The sequence below is a fragment of the Oratosquilla oratoria genome, chromosome 4 (genome assembly GCF_046742065.1).
Source record: "Oratosquilla oratoria isolate Oo_2021 chromosome 4, ASM4674206v1, whole genome shotgun sequence".
Lineage (NCBI taxonomy): Eukaryota > Metazoa > Arthropoda > Malacostraca > Stomatopoda > Squillidae > Oratosquilla > Oratosquilla oratoria.
In genome coordinates, this window is record NC_134780.1 from 22,443,997 (window position 1) to 22,468,996 (window position 25,000).

Sequence of the window (25,000 nt, forward strand, 5' to 3'; positions counted from 1 at the left end):
TGAACTAAGCTAGTTATCGTCTGTTCATTTGAATAGATTTTTAGCAGAACACTGGCGATGAACAAAAATAAAAAAGGTTTTTTCACGTTTTTTTATTTTGAAAAAAAAAATTAAACTTTGTAAAATCAACCCAGAGGATCACTTGATTTAACCTGAATAAAATCGTTAAATGAACCACGTAACTGGAAATGGTTAAGATAACTAAGTATATGACTTGGAGGCGAAAGCGGGGACACATAAACGAGGTTAACTTTAGTTAACAATAACCAGCGTTTCTATCCTTAAATCGCGCTGAAAACGAGAAATCATAAAGGCGGTCTAGAAGAAATTAAAAAAAGGGAAAATAGATTAATAAACAAGATTAAAATAAAATGAAAATATGAGAGGGTAGAAATTAAATGTGATTTTTTTTCTTCTTTTTTTTATAATGAAGATTAGTTTTCAGTCATCTGCGTGACCCTGATCCGTAAGGGTTTAGTAAAGTTCTTTACAGTATTGATTGGATATAGCTTGTGCAGCCAATACTCTATATGTGAAAGAGAGAAAAAGAGAGGATGAGTGAAGAGAGAGAGTGAAAGAGACAGAGAGAGAGAGAGAGTTGGGGAGGGAAGAGAGGGAATGAGTGAAGAGAAAGAGAGAGAGAATGAGTGAAGAGAGAGAGAGAGAGAATGAATGAAAAAGAAAGAGATTGAGTGAAGGGAGAGAGAGAGAGAATGAGTGAAGAGAGAGAAGGAGAAAGAGAGAGAATGAGTGAAGAGAGAGAAGGAGAAAGAGAGAGAATGAGTGAAGAGAAAGAGAGAATGAGTGAAGAGAGAGAGAGAGAGAATGAGTGAAAAGAGAGAGAGAGAGAGAGAGAATGAGTGAAAAGAGAGAGAGAGATAGAATGAGTGAAGAGAGAGAGGATGCAATTTCAGACTCACAGAAGGCACTGAGATGAAAGTAATCATAAGTAAAGAGAGAAAGAGAAGAAGGAGGAGGAGGAGGAGGAGGAAGAGGAGGAGGTGTGGCGGAAGACGCCCTGACCCCTCATCCTCTCCGGATCCCCATTAGGGTCCCCCCTCTCCCCCCTCTCCCCCCACAACTCGCAATCGTATCCTTTTGTCACCTTCCACGGTCGACTGTTGTTCCCGCCCATCGTTATTATTGTTATTATTATTATCATCATTATTATTATTATTATCATTATCATTATTATTATTATTATTATTATTACTATTACTATCATTGTTATTATTACTATTGATACTATTATCATTACTATTGATATTAATATCATTACTATTGATATTATTAATATTATTATTGTTGTTGTTGTTGTTGTTATTATCACTATTATCGTTATTATTAACTTATTGTTATATTTTATTGTGTTATTTTCATTACCTATTTATTCTTTTACTTCTATTGTTTTCATTATTAATATATCTATTATTATTATCATTACTATTATTAATATAATTATTACTATTATCATTACTCATCATTATTATCATTATTATTATCATATTATTATTATCATTGTAATTAGTAGTAATGGTAGTGTTATTTTACTATTACTCTTATCATTATTATCATTATCATATCATTATCATCATTATGATCATATTTCTGTTATCAACTCTCATTATTCTTACCCTTATAATCCCTATTACATATGATTGCATCATTTCTGTTCAAATTTCGTTTCGATTTCCAAATATTTCATAATCTTCGAAACACTGAACGAACACAGCAAAGACAAAACGAGATTTATGCTTTGCTTATCACAATTCTTTTTGTGCTTTTTGATCGTCTGCATCAAACAACCCGTTTTCTGTGCAATATGACAGCTCCGTTAGATTCTAACATGCTTAGATGCACTAGAAAGGCTTCGCTAGGATTCCAGTTTAATTTCCTCTCTAGTTGGTGTGGAGATTTGATTATTGGTTCGCGTTTCATGGCGGAGTTGTGTTTTGGTTTGATGTCGTCGTTGTTGTTGCTGTTGTTGTTAATGTTGTTGTTTACGTTGGGGATGTGTTATTCGTTCTTGTTATGACATTATCGTTATCATAGCATTATCGTAATTATTATTATTATTGTCATGATTATTATCATTATTATTACCGTAATTATTATTATCGTTATTTTTGTTACTATTATTATTATTATAATTATTATTATTATTATTAGCATCATCATTATCATTATTGTTATTATTACTATTATTATTAATATAATTATCATTATTGTCATTATTATTATCATTATTACTATCATTATTATTATCATTATTATTATCGTTATCATTTTTATTATAATTATTATCATTATTATCATTATTATTATTATCGTTATTATCATTATTATTTTCATTATCAATATAATTTTCATTACTTCTTACTGTTACTATTATTGGTTATATCATCATTATTACACGAACTATTTAACTGTCATATAATCATATAAACGTCATTATCATTATCATTACCATAAATATTGCTATTACTACTAGATTCTGTGACTAATTTCAGTTCTACAAAACACGTTTCATTTAATCATAATATTTTTTTTTTCTAATCGGGTCCCATATCAACCGTCACCAATAATTTAATCCATCTATAAAGATAAAAAGATAAATAAATTAATAAATAATAAGAAAATAACCACTTATCAGACAATACACGTATCATCTTATTTACACTAAACCTTCCTTTTAAATCAAGTAAATTATTATAGACAAACAGACTAAAATCAAAATTTTAGACCCAACGGATGCATATTATCGTGAGTTATAAATTTTTGGAGTAAAAATCTCTTGTCCGTGGGTGTCGATTCGCTTTCCTAAGTTGTTTAATCAACATGGTTTCAAATACTCTATGAATTATAATCCACTTCGACACGCTACACGTCAAATATAGACTCTTTCCATCAGATTGGATGAAGATTAATTAGCGCGTTGGAATTGAAATAGATTATAGAAATTGATTTCGGCGAGCGAAAAAGTCAAAAGCAAATGCCTCTTTGGCCGTGTGTGCGTGTGTGTGTGTTTGTGTGTGTGTGTGTGTGTGTGTTTGTGTGTGTGTGTGCGCGTGTGTGTGTTTTTTTTTTAAGATGATAGCGATGGAGATAGAAAGAAATAGTGAGAATGAACCTTAGAAATTTATAATATATATATATATATATATATATATATATATATATATATATACATATATGTATATATGTATGTATATATTATATATATATATATATATATATATATATATATATATATACATATATATATATGTATGTATATATTATATATATATATATATATATATATATATATATATATATATCAGCTACTGTGATCGTGTGGTGAATAGAATACACAACAGTTCTATGAAAAATAATTTGCAGACAACAGAAGAAGTCAAGATCCAACCTTGTTTGACCTTAGCTGACCTCAGCTAACCTTCTTGTTGAAAGAATCTATTCGCTGCAACTCAGGTCAAATGTACCATTGTCAATTCACGAACCTGCTACACCATTCCTGTGAGCCTTGTTAGATATAATCAGATTCTAATAACCAATCAGAAACGTCGTTGCTAATATTGAAATTCATTTCTAGAGTTTCATATCTAAGTATCTGAGTATTTCTGGGTCTCCCAGTCCAGGCTTTAGCCTAAGCTCAAACTGAGACGCAGCCAACGCAGGCGACACAGGCAACGCAGTAGAGATGAAAAGCAGATTTTCTGTTGCTGAATTGCAGTACAGTTTGAATCTCCCTCTCTCCTGAAATGCTGAAGTAGTATGTCTGAAATCATTTCAAGTGATAGAAGTTCAAACTGTATCAGGTTCACAAGGGATCAATGGTTCCACCTTTTTGGCAAATAAGGTCACTGAGGAATATCTAAAAAAAAATTGTGATCATGGATTATATGACGTCATTAGCCTGAATAAAATCACCTGGCGGCAGCCAAGTGACCATCGAATCGAAGGATTAATCAATCCAGGCAAAAACCGACCTTATGTTAAAACTGTTTACGGTCTATTTTCCCATGATGTGACAAGAATTGGACTTTAATTGTTCTTTACATTGTTTCTTCATGAACTATTTAGGTCACGTGACTCTTACTCCTACTCTGCTCGTTATTTATTGAAGTTTTGTCTTCGGGTCCAAAGGCGTATGGATCTGACATTGTCGATGGTGAGCAATTAGTAATATACACATGCTTGTGCATGCATATACTCAAACATACATACACACACATGCACACACACGCACGCACACGACTCGGTGACGCGGTTGGTAGAGTACTAGACTGCCAGTACGGTGGTGCTGATTGTACCTGGTTCGAATCCTGCCCAGGGCTGAAATTATTTCAGTATGGCTGCTCCTCGAGTCGTTACTCCGACTCTCGTAGGCGGGGAGTTGGGTGTGTGTGTGCGTGTAAGGTCATAGCATTACCCATAGATCGGTCATACGAGCTCTGAGCTCTCTTCCGGGAGGGAAATAGCTGTCGATCACGAGTCCAACAAGTGATCCAAAGACCAAGGTGAATCACACACACAAAGAGAGAGAGAGAGAGAGGGTGAAAGAGGGAGAGAGAGAGAAGGAAAAGAAAAACGATTATTTAGTTTTATGTGTTGTTATAGTCCATGAAATCTTCAGCAGTAGTATCTATGGGGGCCCTCTCTTCTCGTTCTGAAAGAAATTCTTTTTTATTCCACTGCCGTCAGGTATATATGTATATATATATATATATATATATATATATATATATATATATATATATATATATATATATATATATACTATAAAGATGTTTCATATGTTTATGGAGAACTGTCAGATTAATACACAATTGCTCATTGGCATAAACAAATTCTCATATGCAAGCACATAATACACCCACGCAATATATTCCTAATGCCACGCGTGCACACACACATACACACACACACGCACACACACAGACGTACACACTTATGTACACAGAAACACACATACTCAGGTCATACCGCCTCATTGGTCTATTCGAAGTGACCTGACCTTGTAACATTACGAGAATGTTACTTGTGCTTTGGTACCGAGGGAGTGAAGGAGACTCAAGTGAGTTTGGAGGCTTTATTCTGGTTAGTGCGAGTGTCGACCTAGGCTGGGTCGGCGGGCAGGGTTCGGAGGCCTGCCCTAACCACAAAAGTGACCGCAGAGTGACCTAAGTCGCGCACCGCTTGTGACGAGTACAGAAAAGATCTGGGCTGGACACCAAAACCTGGCATTATCATATACGCGCCCTGCGTACGCTACAGTAGCAAACGACCCATCCTGACCGAAACATGGCTCGGCAGGGCCTAGGTTGTGCTTTCATGAGGATACAAATGCCTGTAGTACAGGTGTAATATGGACTTAACCTACACAAGAGTAATACAAGGCCGAAGGCCAGCTATTTCTACACAACATATCCATTCCTTGTCCATCCCATTTCTGCAGCGGCGATACTATACGCCAAACCATCGCGTAGAAGCACATGTGGGGGACTCTGTTCACCACAACCTCACTCTAAACCCCTGAATCCAATGAGAGAGAGAGAGAGAGGGGGGGGGAGAGGGAGAGCCCACACCCACTATGACATGCGCGCGCACCTGTGTATAAATGCAGATTCACGTATTCATGTTTTTTCAGAACCCAAAGTGCAAAGTTCAACCTATATCTATTTAATCAAGATATGCCACTTCCATCCAGTACATTGCTCTCTTCATACGGATCGCCACGCACGCACAACATATGTAGCTACTCTGAAATATTAACCAAACATGGCGAGGTTGTGTTGTTCTCCCGTGGGTAGGCCGGCGGTTCTGCATCGAATCCTCAGTGCTGGACGCTGCACACGCTACATTTTACGCTCTCAACCATCTCATTAAGTGTCCCTGGGTGTTTGTTTATCAGATACATTTCTTCTTATTATTTGTTACAAGCTCAATAACCGTCATCCCTTTATCTCTCTTTTCCCTAAAATAATCTCTTAATCCTAGTGGGGTCCCGTCTTTAGTCGTTGTCACACTGGGCTTCTTCCACTGGCTTCGCCATCGTCGACCGTTGAGAATTCGTTTGAGTAAAAACGACTTCGGTTACAATATTTGAATTTTCGAATATTCAAATATCAAATTACCTTTCCGTCATGTATATAGCAAAGCTGAATGGTGAACTTAGAGACTAAACCTATACGAATGCTAGACATACTGCTGAAATGTTCTTAGAGAAGTTTAGATTCCTTTAAGCGAAGTCACATTCTAGTTATTAAAATGGAGATTGGAGGTAGGATGTCGGAGGAAAATTAGCCCAGTGTGATAACCTCTATTTCCAGAAATATAATATTGCTCATATAAAGACGTTATTTCTCTAAATCATTATAAATTAATTTCTCTCTCTCTCTGTTCCCGAGATTAATAATACTCGCCTTCATTCAGAGAACAGATCTCTTTTCATTAATTAAAGGTCACCTATTAATGAAACAAACAATTAATCAACATTGCAAGACGATTCTCGTATTCATGTTACATGGAGTGCAACATTGCACGAAAGCAAAAGAAGCAGAGCGAAAATGTCTTGCAACATTGATCTGATTTGAATCCCAGAACATAGTCGTCATTAATTGCGTTATTGTTGATGACGTCATCGTGAAGGTTGTCATTCTGCACTGAATCCTACAACCTTATGGTGACGTCATGTGGCTTGTAGTCTCTCTCTCTCTCTCTCTCTCGCTCTCTCTCTCTCTCTCTCTCTCTCTCTCCTTCTCCCTCTCTCTCTCTCTCTCTCTCTCTCTCTCTCTCTCTCTCTCTCTCTCTCTCTCTCTCTCTCTCTCTCTCTCTCTCTCTCTCTCTCTCTCTCTCTCTCTCTCTCTCTCTCTCTCTCTCTCTCTCTCTCTCTCTCTCTCTCTCTCTCTCTCTCTCTCATCTAGCTTCCAATATTCCTCTGGGGCCTCTGGAAGCCATTGGCAGGGGTCTCGAGTTCTTGAAGACCCGAAGAAGAAATTTCGAGAAGAAGGTAGATTTTTTTTTTTTCATAGTCATCGGAACCTAGAAAGTACGCCACAATGTCGAAATTCCCAAAACGAATAATGACGTCATAACGTCGACAACATCCATAGAGTCAATATTTATATTTTTTATCATACGTCTTTGGACAGTCACATGCACGCTATGCTTAATACTGGAGGTTGGGAGGAGGGGAATTGAGGAAGGGGTGGGGGAGAGCATCGCCCGTGCTTATGATTAGACTGAGGTTTGGGGTCACAAGAGTGATGGAGGAAGGAGGAGGGAGGAAGGACGAGGCAAGGAAGAGCTCAATCTGGAAGAATCCATCATGGAGGCTTGAAGTTCTTGATGACTATAATCCAAAAACAAGAGACGGATCCCTTCAATTCGGCGTCCAGAAAGGCTCTCCGGATATTTTCTTCTGGTCTATCTCCAGAAGGATTTTTTTCCGGGACGGAGGAGACGTCCGGGGAGATTTTGAGTCCAGACCCTTTCGTATGTCTTTCCAGGGAATGACGTCACCCGCCGACAAGATGGCCTCCGGAGGTGGCGTCACCGGGGTGAAGGTGTTAATTTGTGTTATTTTCTTAGTGGTGCCACGTGTACTGCGGAGACACATCCAGGAGGTCTTCAGAAGACCTTACGAACTCGGAGACCTTTACGAACTCAGAACCTTCCTCACACCCCAACAACTCCAGAAGACCTTACGATCTCGAAGACCTTTACGAACTCAGAACCTTCCTCACGCCCCAAACAAATCCAGAAGACCTTACGAACTCGAAGACAGACTTTTACGAACTCAGAACCTCCCTCAAGCCCCAAAGAACTCCAGAAGTCCTTACGAACTCGAAGACCTTTACAAACACAGAACCTTCCTCGAGCCCCGAAGAACGACTTCGGTTGAAAGTAGGACCGTTCAGGAAACTACGTGAGAGAGAGCGTTGGTTCTTTTGCTGTTATATAACTGAATAAAATCCCTTGGTAGCATCGGGGATGGGAGAATGAGTACTGCATGACACAGAAGGGGCACGGGTAGCTGAATAGAATCACGTGGAGTTCGGAAAAGGAGAAAGAGGCGGAGGAAGAGGAGGAGGAGGAGTTGAGGGCGATTCAGATCGAGTTCTAGAAGTCATCCTCGAGGTGCTCACAACGTCACATCCTCAGGTATCCTGAAGGTGCCTGAGACCTTAGGGCGTTTCGATGACGTCGTGCTCAAACATGTGACGTCACCGGTTTTTTTCTTTTCTTTCTTTCTTTCTTTCTTTCTTTCTTTCTTAGGGGGTGTTATGTGACGCATTCGGTCGGTTTCTGTCGAATTCCGAAGATGGCAGTGACTTCAGGGCATCAAAATAAGAGAGCTTGAATTTGACTTTAATGAGGCAATGGGAACCTAGGTCACATCATTCCTCTCTCTTTTCCCCACCCCTATCTCTCTCTCTCTTCTCTCTCTCTCTCTCTCTCTCTCTCTCTCTCTCTCTCTCTCTCTCTCTCTCTCTCTCTCTCTCTCTCTTCTGCTGCGATTTTATTATTCCACAGAAAATAGAAATCTCTCAATTTACAGAACTTGTCTGATGTAGGGACAGCAATGATGATGTTACTATTAACAATATCATTATTGTTATTGTTATTACTATAATTATAATAATACCATTATTATTATCATAATATCATTATTACCATTGTCATTATTATTATAATTGTTATTATTATAACTATTGTTATCATTATTATTACTATTATTATTATTATTATTATCATTATTATTATTATTATTATTATTATTATTATTATTATTATTATCATTATTACCATCATCATTATCATTATTATTATCATTATTATTATTATTATTATTACCGTTATTATTATTATTATTATCATTATTATTATTATTATTATTATCATTATCATTATTACTATTATTATTATTATTATTATTATCATTATTATTATTATCATCATTATTATTATTATTATTATCATTATTATTACTATTATTGCTATTTGTATAATAATTATCATTATTATCATTGTGGATAGGAGGTAAAGGGAACACGGGCTGAGGGAAATACTTTTATTCTTGACTAGTTTCGCCTGAGTGGCTTCTTTACCTCCTATCCACATTCGTCACAATGTGTACACATTATTATCATTGTTATTACTGTTTTTGATAGTTTGCTGTTGTCGTCGCAGTTGTCATTGTTATTATTATCTGTTATTAATTTTCACATTGATCAATTTTTCATTTATTTATTTGACCAAATCCTGCTACTCTTTTGAATATGATGCTTTTCATTAGTTTAGAAAAAATATGAAAAAATAAAATGTCACATTTTTGTTGTACCCGACTGTGATTTGTAATGGACGCTTTAGTAAATGCATTGAAACACATTTGGTATTCCGCTACAAAATGGAAATTCGTTATCGTCGTTATTTTCACACAAAAAAATTGACATGACAAAGCCAAAGTCAATTATGTACATTATAGATTTCATTTTTCTATATTTTTATTTCCATATATTCGGAATGTATCTACTTATATAGAAATTACTGATTATGTTTTTTTTTGTGTGTGTTTGAATTGAATTCATCTCGACAAAACAAAAGCTAAACAATATCGTTTTCATGTATGCCTTTTAGCAAATCCAAATAGTATCTGTTATTGCATATATACTGTATATATATACTATATATATATATATATATATATATATATATTGACAATATGCAACTACATTTCCTAACCTAAACTAACCTGACTTAATCTACACCTAATCTAACTTAGAGTAACACTTAAGTGTAACACTCATCTTGTTACTCAAGATAGTTTCCAAACCATTGAATAAAACCACCTGACGACATGCTCTAAACACTTTATTCTGTCCGGACGATGCTCTGGGAGGTTCTTGGAGTTGGGGTGGTGGAGAGACCTTAGGGTTGGGGTGGGAGGGAGAAGCTTCTAGAAGAGATTTTTTCGAAAGAAGTCCTTCGGAGGAAGATCCTGAAGGAGAGGACGAGTAGAGAGGAGGTGGAGAGCCTTTAGAGCGAAGTCCCGGTGGGAGGCGAGGGAACGGCAGCGGGTGCAAATGACGGGCCTGAATGGTTTGGCAAGGAAGGAGCCCCCTAATTATCAAAGGCCCCTAATTGTTCCCGTGGCTAATTATTCACACTGCTAATTGTTGCATCACAAACACTTGGTTGATAGCGTGTAATATGTCATCGTCTCCTTCAGTGCCAGTGGTACCGTGAAGAAGGCCGGATTTGGCACCGACACTTTCTTGGTTAGGCCTTTGTGGCCTCAAGACTTCTGAGTGGTAGACCTTCTTGGCGGGGAGGGGAAGGGGAAGCAGGGATATTAGGGGATAGGGTGGAGGAGGGGTTAGGGGGGAGGGAGGGGGGAAGGTGGGGGAGTGGGGATGTTAGGGGGATAGAGGGGTAGGGTTGGGGGGAGGGGAGTATTACGGGGGAGGGGGATGTTAGGGGGGTAGAGGGGTAGGGTGGGAGAGGGGAGGAGGGGAGTGTTACGGGGGGAGGGGGAAGGGGGATGTTAGGGGATAGGGTGGGAAAGTGGTTAGGGGAGGAGGGGAATTTTAGGGGGAAGGGGGAGAGGGGGTGTTAGGGGGAGGGGGACAAACGTTCGGTAAACGTTTCTTGTTAAGATCTAACTTGGATGTCCTCAAAGTCATGTGGCCGCGTTTTTCTTTGAGGTTCCAGGGACTTACGTTGGTACTGAAATGTGGGAAAGCTCTCCTAGTGGAAGGATTTTCTTCAAGAATCTCGTCATAAAAAAAAAGGCTGAAAGAATTAGCATTACTAGAATAGTTCTTTAATTTTATTTTTTACTATTTTTTCATTTACTTATTTATTTTGTTTATCTGTTTATTTTTTGTACTTTCAAGTTGAATCACTCTATTGCAACTTGGAAAGTTTTACGAGATCCTAGTTTTTTTTTTCGGTCCATTATTTCATTGTCTTTTTTATATGCTTGTTTGCTTTTTTATTCTTTCTCATTTTAACTTTCTTTTATTTTATTTTCTTTATTTTGACGTCAATAAAATTTTTGTGTAGCTTTTATTTTGTCGTGAGGAAACTTCTGGCTTGATCTATCATCGATTTCTTTCATTTTTTGACAATATTTTTTTCAACATTACGCAACCTTATTTTTTTTTTTTTTTTTTCCTTTTTTTAATGTGAAGAAGCTTGTGGCTTACCATACCATCAACAATCCTTCCTTTACCAGAATCTGCGCGGCAGACAAACCCAAACTATTCCTAATTTTCGAAGAACCGTTCTACAGTTTGTTCACCGCCTATCTACTTGCACCAATTACGAATCAGCGCGCTTGTTTGCTCGCTACGCTCGTAGCTCCGGGCGAGACAACCACAACCTTGAACTCGTGGGGTTCCTGAAAAAAATGACGTCATTGATCAACTGGAATGAACAAGTGAACATTCTAGAACACTAAGCTCATCTAGAACATTAATATGAACTTTTGATTAAATTTCTTATTTATACTGGAATGAACTGGAATAACAAGTTGAACATCTAGAGTGAACATTCTAGAACACATAAATGATCCAACGACTGTATGAACAAGTGAACGTTCTAGAACTCTAAGATAATCTAGAACATTAGCAAGAGCTTTTATGAACTCTACTCTGAGTTCTACTGGAATAAACAAGTGAACATTCTAGAACATTAAAAAGAAATGTTATGATCTTTATATGTTCTAGGATATAATATAACTAGTTTCACTAATAAGTAATATACTAGTTAATATATTCTAGACAACTGCAGCAAATGTATAAGTTTGTGTTGTATAAAATCCAACATGAGTACATTATGGCCTGAAAAACTTATATATTAATTATACAACCTAATATATTTCTTGCACTAAACAAGAACACATCAGGCGAGTGTAGTACTTATGAGTGAATCGTGTTGTACCTTTTAGTGATGTGGACTGATTGGTGTCACTGATTATAACGACATTTGTACTCTACTTCCGATTACCGTCTTTAAAGGATTTTCTCAACTTCCTCAATCATCTGCTTCCCGTTCCTCCTTTCCCTCTTGCTGTGTTGTGCAAATGACTGTTGTCTCTCTAATTGGCTACGAGAAGGAGATCAGTCACCGGTTGGAGGTTCTCATTATGTGGTTTAGAGAGTTGGGAGGAGGGAGATCGGGCATCGGCCCCTCGGGGTAGATTTTGGACGTCAACTCTCTGAAGATACTTATCAATCCTCTCCTCTCTAACTCTACAAAGAAAAGAAAAAGATCAATTAATAACTAAATAGATAAATAAATAAATAAAATGACGTAGATCCAAAATTTTCAGTCCCTCTTCTTTAACTCTACATCAACTTTGATCAATTCCTCTTTTCTTGGCTACCGTCAAACGATTTTATTCAATTCCATATCATCCCTTCAATTATCTCAAGAAAGGACAATTGAATTGAATGGACGAATAAATTAATTAGGCGACAGACAAAAAAAATAAATGAAGATCTAGGAGACGAAATCACAACAGTAATCCATAAGAACGTGGAATACGAGACAAAACACAGAGACAATATCCAACACTTAAAATCCCCGTTAACCCTTTAAAACAACGAATGGGATTTTTTTTCTTGGGTGGAACATAACCATAATCCTTCTGAAGGACATTTGAAAATCCCACCAACTTCTTCTTCAGCGCCTTCGTCAGAGAAACTCTCGTGACCTTGTTAAAGGTCATCCTGACTCGTATCTCCTTCTGAGTCTTTGCTTTTTCCTCGTGTTATGTCGTGTCTCAGTGTCTCGCCTTTCGTTCAATGATGTCTGTTCTCTGTCAAAAGGAAGATTGTTAAAGGAGATGGGATATAGGTGACTACAAAGATGAATATGCATGTATGTATCTATGTATGCATGTATGTATGCATATATGTATGTATACATGTATGTATGTGTTTAAGTATGTATAAATGTATGTATGTATGTTACAGAATAACGTGTGTGCGTATGTGTGTGTGTGTGTGTGTGTGTGTGTGTGTGTGTGTTTGCTTACTTGTACAATACACCACCCTATTTCATTTGTCATTAATTCTATTTGGAAGCAAAATATTTTATTTTAAAAAATCACTTATCTAGACGACTTTCATCTAGATCAAGTCTTTATTCTATTATTTTTTTATGTATGTGATTTTGTCACATCCCTCTGCCTTCTTTCATCCAGTCTTTTTGCATAACCTAGACATTGTGTGGGTCTCTTAGATTTTATATGTATGTGTGTGTGTATGTGTGTGTGTGTGTGTGTGTGTGTGTGTGTGTGTGTGTGTGTGTGTTTATTTCACAGCGATAGACAAATAAGGCCAAAATGAAAACAATGTTGTATAATTCTAAGATGAAATAGTGAAACTAATTTATGACAAATATCCCTTGTTGCAACTTTAACCAAGGTTAGGAAACTAGATAATAAAAAATACAAATTCTCAATATTATAATAAACAATTCACAACAAATCATAATTCACCATCACCACAGGATCAAAACACTTGCGAAAATTGCCACAGGGGGGAAAAATAAATAAGAAGAAGCCGATGTTTTTTCGTCGTTGTTCTCGTTGTCGTCGATGAGAATTTGAACCGTGACGTCATGTCGCTATGGTATGAAACATGGCGGAAGATGCCAATTAGCAAAACGGAAAGCCCAAATATCTTTTAAGACCTTCTATGGGATCTATTGTCTCTCTTTGTATAACCAGAGGTAATTAAGATAAGATAAAATCAGTAGATGAAAGCGGGTGGGGAGGGGAAGTGGATGAAGAAATGAAGTTGACAGAGATATTAAAAGATGAAGAAAACGAAAAGAAAGCGCTAAATTAATGTACACACGTTTAGCTGTGTGCACGTATGTACGTATGTATGCATGTATGTATGTATGTATGCAAATAATCTCAGACAGGTCGTACTTATACCGGTCTAATTCTTGAGGTGGTTAAGAAGAAGCATTAAAGGATATGAGAGTAATTTGGGCTTCCTCTCCCCTCCCCCTCCTCCCCTCTCCCCCCTCTCCCCCTCTCCCCCCCTCGGGCTCTTTTGCAATGCTTACCGGATCCACCCAAGCGAAACGCATCTCCCCCCCTCCCCCCCACTCATTGACTCTTTCAGAACCCTCCCCCCTCCCCCTCCCCCCTCCCCCCCGTCATTCGTCCTCAGTTTCCCCCCAGCCCTGCTACTCTTCCCCCTTCCTCCTCCCCTCCTCCTCCCCCCTCCTCTTCCTTCTCCTTCTCCTCCACCTTCCCATCCTCCTCCTCTTCCACCTCCTCCATCTTCTCCTCCTATTCCACCCCTTCCTCCTCTTCCACCACCTCCTCCTTCTCCTCCTTCTCCTCTTCCTCCATCACCTCCTTCTTTTCCTCCTCTTCCACCTTCTCCCCTCCTCCTTCTCCTCCTCCTCCTCCTCCCATTCCATCCCTTCCTCCTCCACCACCACCTCCTTCTCCTCCTCCACCTCTCCCTCCTCTTCCACCCCGACTTCCTCCATAAACTCCATCTAGGAACTCCAATTCATAACTCTTTACCTCCTCCTCCTCCTCACTCCATAAATTTGCACTCCACGTCAAAAAGATCTCATAACATTTAAGATGGAGTGGACCAATGCAGGACCGTCCGACTAACCCCTCCCAAACGATACAGCCTGAATACCGCATCACCGTGGCTCCCTTAGACCCTGCTCACACTAGCGGTTTCAACCGCCGCAGTTTAATTACACTGTAAGTCAACGAAGGCGTTCATACACAACCGCAATTTTTTTCTTTGACTATGCGGTACTACCGCGGTTTCCGCGCGGTTCAGACCGCTAGTGTGAACAGGGCCTAAGGTTTGGTGAGGTTGTTTGAAAGGTTTTGAAGTTAATGACTTGTAGGGAATGTATAATCAAGCGATAGCTTGGTCGAGTGGCAATTATTATTATCATCTTTATTACTATTATTATGGTTATTATTATTATTGTTATTATTATTATCATTATTATTATTATTATTATTATTATTATTATTATTATAATGATTATTGTTATTATAATGGTTATTGTTATTATTATTATTATTATTATTATTATTATTATTATTATTATTATTATTATTATTATTATTATTATTATTATTGCTATAATCATTGTTATTATTATTGTTGATATCATTATTGTTATTATTCTTATTAATATTATTATTATAATTATTATTATTGTTGTTATTATCATTATTGTTATTATTATCATTATTATCATATTTATGATCATCGATCATAGTAATTGTTACTATTGGTACCTACTATTATAAAGATGAAAATATATGATACAGCAATAAAGCAGACTAAATCAAGATGAAAAAGGACAAAGAAAAGAATATACAATTCAGATTTAAAAAACCGAAAAGGGATCAAACAAAACAAAAATAATAATAATGATAATTAATCAGTAGAAAAAAATATATGTATATTAAATAAAATAAAAAGATAAATTCAAAATACAACAGAAATACAATATAGTTCCGGATACAGTCAGTTATCAGAAGCCACCACCTAAAGGGGCTATCACACTGGTCTATTTTCCTCCAGCATTCCTTCCTGCGGGCTACAAATCTGCTCCAACAGTCGGTGGATATATAGCCCAGTGTGATAAGACCTACAGCCCCCCCCCCCGGAGTCAGGGGGCGTTGTACATGGTGGCTGTGGTATACCTAAGACACGTCCTTGTTAATAATACCGGGGGAGAGGGGGAGAGGGGGGAACAGCGCCTCAGAGTAATGATGGCAAATTGAAACTCATCAAGGCATCACCACAACTATTCTCTTCTCTTTTATTTTTTTAATTTTTGGCTTTTCCTGTTGTCGTGTCCTCGCCCAGCCGCAAGGGTCGGGGGAGAGAGGGGGAGAGGGAGAGGGGGAGGGAAGTGTAAATGAGTGTGGGGGAGGGATGGAAGGATACAAGGGGGAGGAAGAGGTGAAATAGGAGGGGAGGGGTTGGGGGGAGAGGGAGGAGGGAGGAGGGAGGAGAGGGCAAAGAGTAGATAAAAAGGAGGAGGGAAAGGTAAACGGAAAGAAGAAAAGGTGGAAGGATAGAAGGAGAAGGAGGAGGAAGAGAAGATGTAAAAGGAGAGGTGGGGGAAGGGGAGGGGGAGGAGAGGGTAAATGAGAAGAAAGAAGAAGAGGGGAGGAAACTGTAAAAGAGGAAGAGGAAGAATAAAAGGTGGAGGGATTGAAGGAGGAGAAGGAGGTGGAAAAGGAGGTGAATGAAGAGGAGGAGGTGGAGATGGAGAAGTAGGAAGAGATAAATGAGGTAGAGGAGGAAAAGGGAAAAGGAGGAGGAGGAGGAGGAGGAGAATGAGGTCAAGGGAGAAAAGATGAAGGAGGAAGAAGAGGAGGAGGAGAATTTGAAGGAGGAAGAGGAGGAGGAGAAGGAGGATATTAATATTTGCACGAGTCGTGATGGTGGAGGATGGAGTGGGAGGGTGGTGGCGGTGGTGGTGGTGGTGGTGGTGGTGGTGGTGGTGGTTGTGGTGGTGGTGGTGGTGGTGGTGGTGGTTGTGGTGGTGATACAATCAAGTGTTGATACGCCACATCAGAAAGATCACTAATGTTGATAATGAATGTTGGTAATGGAAGTGAATATCGTTGTTAAATTACCAACACTAACGTTGTCACTGTTAATGTCTGAATTAGTGGCAAGGCAACCTAAAGTTACGTTCTAAAGAGTGAACGTCAAGAAAATGAGTTACGTTCTATCGAGTGAACGTCCAAGATGACTTACGTTCTCCCGAGAGAACACGTCAAAGATGAATTACGTTCTCTGGAGTGAACGGCAAAGACGACTTACGTTCTGCACATTGAACGTCAAAGGCGGATTACGTTCTCCCGAGTGAACGGCACTAGCCTAATGTCATTAACGTTCTCGGGATCGCCAGACATCGTAAAACCTTCAATATGGTTACGATCTTCGTATATTTACGTTCATAATGTCGCCAGGCGATTTTATTCAGCCTTGGGAGGTGGGCACTGAGTGAAATGGCCTCGTGGTTTCCCGGGGCAGGTCCCACCAGGTGATTAAAATCGCCTGACGACACATGACGTCACCGAATTGTATAACTTAAAGAGTATAGACCCTGAAGCCGCAGCAGTAGGCTGACCGCGATTCTTCTCGAAATTTTGTTTTTTCTTCTCGAAATTTTGTTTTTTCTTCTCGAAATTTTGATTTTTCCCGAAACTTTGTTTTTTTCTAATTTCATTTTTCTTCTCGAAATCTTGGATTTGTCTGGCGGTAGCTAAAATACAAATGGTCAAAATCGACTTCCCACCGTCTCACTCTACCTCCCTTCTAGTTGTACAATTACGACAGTTTTATATTTCTGTTATCCTAATATTTCTATTAACTAGAATGAAATAATCTAGCTTTATCCAGAATAGACAGTTTAACGCGTGGAATGATAGTGAAGTTATTACATTTTATTTTGTCTTTTATCATGAATATATTATTTTTTCGAAAATGAATTAACTGAAATTAAGCCAAATTTGTTGGACAACGGGACGGAAAGCAATTAAGTCTCTGGATTAGAAGGATCATGTCATAGACGTCAGGACACACGATCTACTAAATGTACGAAAAGCCTGAAATGACGGCGAAACTGGAGCTCATAAAAGGAAGGATGAGGGTGGGAGGGAGAGGGGGCACTTGCCTCAGGTAACACAAACCCACACACAGTCGCAGTATACAAGCACACCATCATTTGATGGTAACGACGCCTAGCACATTATGTACTCAAGATAGACTAGTTTTAAATTTACGCAAATTTATATTGTCAGTGTATTTCTGTATCGGTTTTAACACGGTAAACTGATTATTACCATTATCTTTATTATTACTATTATTATTATTATTATTATTATTATTATTATTATTATTATTATTATTATTATTATTATTATTATCATTATTATTATTATTATTATTATTATTATTATTATTATTATCATTATTATTATTATTATCATTATTATTATTATTATTATTATCATTATTATTATTATTATTATCATTATTATTATTATTATTATCATTATTACTATTACTATTATTATTATTTTTGTTATTATTATTATTGTTATTACTGTTATTATTATCATTATCATTAACACACGCGCACACACACACACACACACACACACACACACACACACACACACACACACACAGTAATTCGCGACTTCTGAGGCAACGACTACACCAAATTGGTTTTGAAATGAAGTGGACTCGAGGTTGGAACCTCAAAGAATACATCCGGGATATGAGAGAGAGATAGAGCTTGATGGATGATTGCTTCTGCTTGGTGCTAACTGTTGCCAGGCAATTTTATTACTTTGGTGTGTGGATTACAGTGTCCTATACGGTGTATAGCACTATTCTGGGTCGAATGAAATTGCTTATTTATATACATATATATACATACATACATACAGTTATGTATATATATATATATATGCATATTTATATATATATATATATACACACACATATATATATATATAATATATATATATATATATATATATATATATATATAATATATATATATATATATATATATATATTATAAGGAAGACTTTGTGTTGGAATTCGAATCCTTTGAGCCTGGTTAGATGGTTAGAAAAGACTCTTCAACACACACACACACACACACACACACACACATATATATATATATATATATATATATATATATATAAATATATATATATGTATGTATATATATATATATATATATATATATGTGTGTATGTATATATATATATGTATATATATATATATATACATAGGTATGTATATATGTATTTATCTATTTGTGTTAATTCATTGATTTGTTTATTCATTTATTTTACTTTTTAGCTAATATATCTATTTATATGTGTGTTTATTCATTCATTTATCTATCTTTTTTCTATAATGTTGAGTGGTTTTATTTGCTTATGAACCGGTATGGAAGGATAATCGGATCGTAACCAATTAAAACTTCAATTTGTTCCGTTTTTTTTTTTTTTTTTTTTGTAGCGGATGCTTTCTACCAAACGTGTCGTAGACAGAGGTCGTTGCCACCGCCACCGCAACCACTTGCTGTTTTCCTGCTCCAGCAAGCAAGCAGTAATGACCCCAGCTCGCTTGCAAATAACAGAAATCCTCCTTCTCAAACACAAACATAGAGTTTTCCCGCACGTGCGGGGAGTGGAGGATGAGGTTGATGGAGGGAGGTGGCACCACTGCAATACAAGATACACCAAATTGACGGTTGTAGACGATGCTCAATCAACACGGAGGTCACAAGCACAGAGTTCGAGTTCCCTAATGACCCGTCATTTGCCCGTAAGACCCTGAATTCAGGCCCCCAAGGGATCTCTTTAGGAGTCTTTAGGGTCCTACAGAGTCCTACAAAAAAAGGGGACTTCTTCCTATGTCGCCTGGGGTCTTTTGATATCCTGCTCCTCTCCCCAGCCGCTTGGGGTTGGGGTCTTGGGGTCTTTGGAAGGTTTGGGGGCTTTCGAGGGTAGAGGGGGAGATCATAGGGGAGAAGGATGGATGATGTGGAGATTATGGGAGTAGAGGGGGAGAGAGGAAAGGGAGGACTTGTATGAGTCTCAAATGAACAATCTTTGAAAGAACTTGAGGACGAGAGGAATGAATGATGTCAAGAAAACAAAAAAGTTCTTGTAGTCAGTGCATTAGAATTAATGGTTATTGGGTTGTTTGGGTGTTTTCAAATAGGTTTGATTTTATTTATTTATTTATTTACTTATTCATTTATTTTGTGGGGGGTGTTTTGGTACACGTGAGAATTGCATACAATCTCATGTCATTGTTCTTCAGGACTTGATGACTGGCGTGTGGAGGTGCTCCGTGAGGTGAAAAAAAATTCAACCTCAGCTACCAGTGTTCATTCGTAGGTGTTGCAACGTGTCTTTTGCGGTTGTAGAAGGCAGTTAACTACCCATACGGACAAGTTTAGTTATTTGTTGGTTAAGAAGACGCTCTGGAAGTTCAAACCGGGATAGGATGTGGTTATGATCTAGAGGTTCTGGTTTAGCGCCCCGGGTCTCATGTAGCGGCGGCAGTTGTGGTGGCAAAGAGGAAGTTGCTTGGATGTGGTAGTCGTGTAGAAGGAGGGAGGAAATGGTTGGTGAGTGTTACGAGCGTAGGGGGGTTATCACACTGAGCTGTTTTTCCTCCGACTGTTGGAGCAGATATGCTGGAGGTAATTCATTTTCCTCCAGCATATCAAATGACATTCTGTGTCAGTTATTGAGAAAACAAAACAGTTTGCCGTAGTGATTTTACGGCGGGTAAAATGCTGGAGGTGGGCAGTACCCCCCGATGGATTGAAAGTTGACGGAAAAATAGCCTAGTGTGATAACGCCTTTAGTTGTTTTGAAAGGTTGGGACGACGGCAGGATGTTCTTTGATGAACGAAGAATATAAATTCAGTTTGTGTGTTTGCTCTTACCCGAGGTACATATGTTTACAGGTGACCTTCCCCCCCCCCACCCCGACAGGGGGACTGGTTCAAGCACCCCCGGTGATGGCCTCTCGCCCCATTTATTCATACTTCAACCTGAGCATTACTGACATGCGGGGAAGAAATGGTCCATAGAAAATTGGGGCAATTACGAGCGGATGAGAAAGGGAGGAGGGAGGAAAGGGGCCCGGGGGGGGGGTTAATATCAGAGGTACATGACAACACAAAAGTCGAAGGCGTCAAACAAAATGGCGCTCAGCGATCAGATCAGAAAAAGGAAGAAATATATCAAAGGGAGACACAAAAAGTCAGTGACTGTGTAACTGAGGATAGTAACGATAGGAATAGTAATAAAGGTTATCGAATTGATGGTAATTAAGTGCTATAATGATATACTTGTAATGACTATAATACATCTAAGAGCTCCCGAACCTATACAATAGGATTTTTATTTGAGAATTTTTATTTTATTTTATCCTTTTGTGTGTGTGTGTGTGTGTGTGTGTGTGTGTGTGTGTGTGTGTGTGTTTTACGAGATGTCGTCTATACTAATAAAACCAAAATATATCAAACAACTGAATTTTATTCAGCTAATTATCAAAATAGAGTTACAAATTATAGAAATCGATTGGCAAGTATTACCCATACATGTTATTGTATATTGAGTCATTTCTCTATTCGGTTATTGATATTTCAGAATATTAACAATAACAAAAAGGATAACAACCTACTGTAACAGTGACTAATAACATTCCCAAACCGAAATTGGTATGCTTACAAACGAAGACGTTGGAGTCTGTGAAATCCAGATGATTTTCACTAGGTATCACTGTTACTTTAATTCGTAAGCTTACCAATCACTAACCACCCTTCTTCAACAGGATCAGTAAACACTATCTACAAGAAATGATCAACCTTGTTATTCGTAGTTGTTCACACGAACCCGAACGACTGTGAAAACAGACCTTAGTGCCGCTGCCAAAGTCTGACTTGGATCACTTTCTGTTTCAGATCGGAGTTGAAGTCTCTCAAATCTCAGATTAGCGCGCAGGAGTCCAAGACCAAAGGGGACCAAAACACAGCCAGACGTGAACACCTGACCAGCACGTGGATGGTCGACAACCTGAAGCAGGTGCAGGCCAACCTGGTCGACCTGCAGGAAGCTTTTAATGTCAGCAAGGCCCTGCATGATAAACAGGTCATTGTTTATTTGTGTTTTATTGTGTTTATTTACGTTTTTTAGGTAAAGGGAGAAGAATAGATGCGTTTGCCTAGGTTGTCTATTTTATTTTATTTTTATCTAATTATCTATGATAATTAATCTTTAATTTATTTATATAATTATTTTTCGATTGCATTTTGTTTTTCTTTTCATTTAATTTATTCTAATTTACTTTATATATATATATATATATATATATATATATATATATATTTTCTCTCTCTTTTTCTTTTTGAGGGACTGGTATATAAACTTTTATCTATATAAACCTAAACTTTATTGATTCAACCAAGTATCTATAAGGTAAAATGTAGGATAACTTAGTTTAAAAGATTGCTGTGTACCTAACTGCCAAGACATTGCAATAACTAGATATTTTGGAGGCAGAAGGATTTGGGCGACCATAGAGCTTTGACGAAGGTTCAAATTCGAATTAGCATGTGATACGACCTTTAAGGTATTAATGATGATATCAATGAAATATGTATGTAGGGTTTGCATATACATCATCTTATATTCATATAGGATAGCATCAAATGTTAGTTATATCTTAATGTATGACTATTGTACGTGTGTGTGTGTGTGTGTGTGTGTGTGTGTGTGTGTGTGTGTGTGTGTGTGTGTATGTGTGTGTGTGTGTGTGTGTGTGTGTGTGTGTGTGTGTGTGTGTGTGTGTGTATGTGTGTGTTGTGTGTGTGCGCGCGCGCGCCCAATGATCATCCTACATCTAACACCTCCCTTCCTCCTCCTCCTCCTCCTTCAGGAGACCGAGAGCCACATGCAGCTCCTCCTGAAGGACGTGGCCGAACTCCAGAAGGGACTCACAGGTCTCGAGTCTCGGATCGTCTCGGCCGAGGCCACGGCCGAAGTTCTCCAGCAAGAGACGTCGCAAGCCGCACGCACCGCTCACCACAACACAGCCACGATCGTGGCAAACCAGGAGCGGGTGAGTACTTACTCGAGTAGCAGTTGTTAGTGTCACAGAGGAGGGCTTCTGTTGTCCCTGGATCGGGCTCAAGAGGTCTAAGTTGCTTGGGGAGAAGATGTGATGGTGGTGTTATATCAGGGTTGCCTCCAGGGAGCACCTACACAATATATATATATATATATATATATATATATATATATATATATACACTGAATGGTTCCCAGTGATCAATTAATATATTTTTTCAACCACAAATCACTTTTAATTCCATGCCATCGCAGTCGAGACTGAGAATCGCTCGATGGAGACATCCGTTGGAAATTGAAACGTGGACGAGCCGAGGATTCGAACCCAGCTAACCCGTAACAAAGTTACAATGACTTAAACCAATACGCTATCAAGAGAGATATAAGTTGAATACGACTTTCTTATATTTGTATACTCGAATTACATACACCTACACGAAATATCGTGTTCAACCCATCTCCGCTATGATAGAGTATTTAGCTAGTATGTGCGCGTTGGAAAGTGTATTTGTATAAGTAAATCGCTTGGCTACAACCAGAATGGGAAGAGAAGTGGCCCGCGGGTCTGCAGACGTCAGGACCGGACCCGGCCGGCCCCTGCCGGGCGAAGACTGCGACGATGTTGATCGAAGAGAGATGTGTCTTCTCGAACTTTCCAGAAGTATTTCGATCTTTGGTTCCTCTTCGGAGTGGAATCTGTGTTTTCTCTCTCTTTTTTCTCTCTCTTATATCTCTCTCACTTCTCTGTCTCTCTCTCTCTATATCTCTCTCTCTTTTCGTTCTAATTCTTAATTCCCTATTTCTTTTTCTTCCTGTTTTTCCTGCCGCCTTTAGTTTTTCTTCTTTTTTTCTTCATTTCCTTATTTTTCCTCGCCTTTGTCTTCTACCCTTTCTTCCTCTTCTTCTTCTTCTTCTTCTTCTCCTCCCTCCTCTTCGTTCCTCCCTTCTCTCCACCGTTCCACTTTCATCTTTTTTTTCTTCTTTTCTTTTTTTCCTTTGCCTTTCCAACACATTTTTTCTTCATTTTCCTCTCCCTCTCCCGTTCCCTCTTCCCTTTCCCACCCACTTCCTCACCCTCCACCTCCTCATCCTCCGTCTCCTCAATCTTGTACCTCTCAACGCGTCAAGGATTGTGGGTATTTATCTCCACCTTCCTTCCCTCTATTCCACTCCCGCCCGCCCCTCTCTCTCTCTCTCTCCCTCTATTCCCTCCTTCTACTCCCTTCTTCCACTCCCTCTCTCCCTCTTTCCCTCCCTCTACTCCCTCTTTCCACTCCCGCTCTCATTCCCTCGCTTTACTCCCTCCCTTCACTCCCTCTCTCCCTCCGTCCCTCTACTCCCTCTCTCCCTCCCTCCCTCCCTCCCTCCCTCCCTCCCTCCCATACCTCCTTCACCCGTGTTGACCTTGCTTCAGCCGTCACAACAAGCAACTGCAAAAGCGTCAAGTTTCCATCCTTGTTCCGTCCGTGTCACTGACATATCGGAAGATATTCTGATTGTCAGCGACATGCTAGCGACATGTTGTTCGCGTCTCTGTGTCGCACGCACACTCACTCCGGAGGTCTTTGTCCGTCACATCAAATTATTCATTTCAATTTTGGTCCATTTCGGAGTGATGTCCGGGAAGTGTCTAAGACAGACTTTCAGACCAGATGTTGGTCTTGTTTACAGCTTTGGTCTAACAGACCGAGAGACTTCGAAAGGATCAACACAAAGTCATTTGCATACGTGACATGAAACGGACATTTGGGTCCGGCTGTGTGATGTACGTGACGTGTTTGTTGAGCATCACGCTCGTGAAATGTGACGTGATTTGATGAGATCATATGACGATGATGGAATGTGGAGATAGAAAACGGAAGACAATAAACACAAAAATAAAAAAAAGAGACAAAGGTAACTTTTTTCAAGTAATTAACGGAGTTAGACTTAACCGACTTAGAATAGTCTACAATTAACCAAAAACCAAAAATCAAGATATTTGTGGGTTAATGTTACATTGTACAGGTTTATCTACGCGTTTTCAGGCATTCCGATTTAGGAATTTTTAATTAAAAAAAAAATCTTCTCAAAATTTCTCCTTTAAACATAAACCCCTTCAATAAATTTACGCCTCCTCCTCTTCCTCCTCCTCCTCTTCCTCTTCCTCTTCCTCCTCCTCCTCCTCCTCCCTCTTCACCTCCTCCCCCTCCCTCCTTCCTCCTACTGTACTCCCTTCTTCACCTCCTCATCCTTTATTAAACCTTTACTCCTCTTCCTCCTCCTTCTCCTTCCCTTTCTCCTTCT

At 38.6% G+C, this 25,000-nt stretch overlaps 1 protein-coding gene across 1 annotated transcript in view; it reads left to right on the forward strand.

Moving 5' to 3' along the window:
* The window catches only part of sca (scabrous), a 144,866-nt gene that overhangs the window by 34,951 nt on the left and 84,915 nt on the right, over nt 1-25,000 (forward strand). The window contains exons 2-3 of the mRNA XM_076183629.1: nt 21,550-21,736; nt 22,524-22,706. Of these exons, the coding sequence (XP_076039744.1) occupies nt 21,550-21,736; nt 22,524-22,706 (370 nt within the window). The remainder of the gene's footprint in view (nt 1-21,549; nt 21,737-22,523; nt 22,707-25,000) is intronic.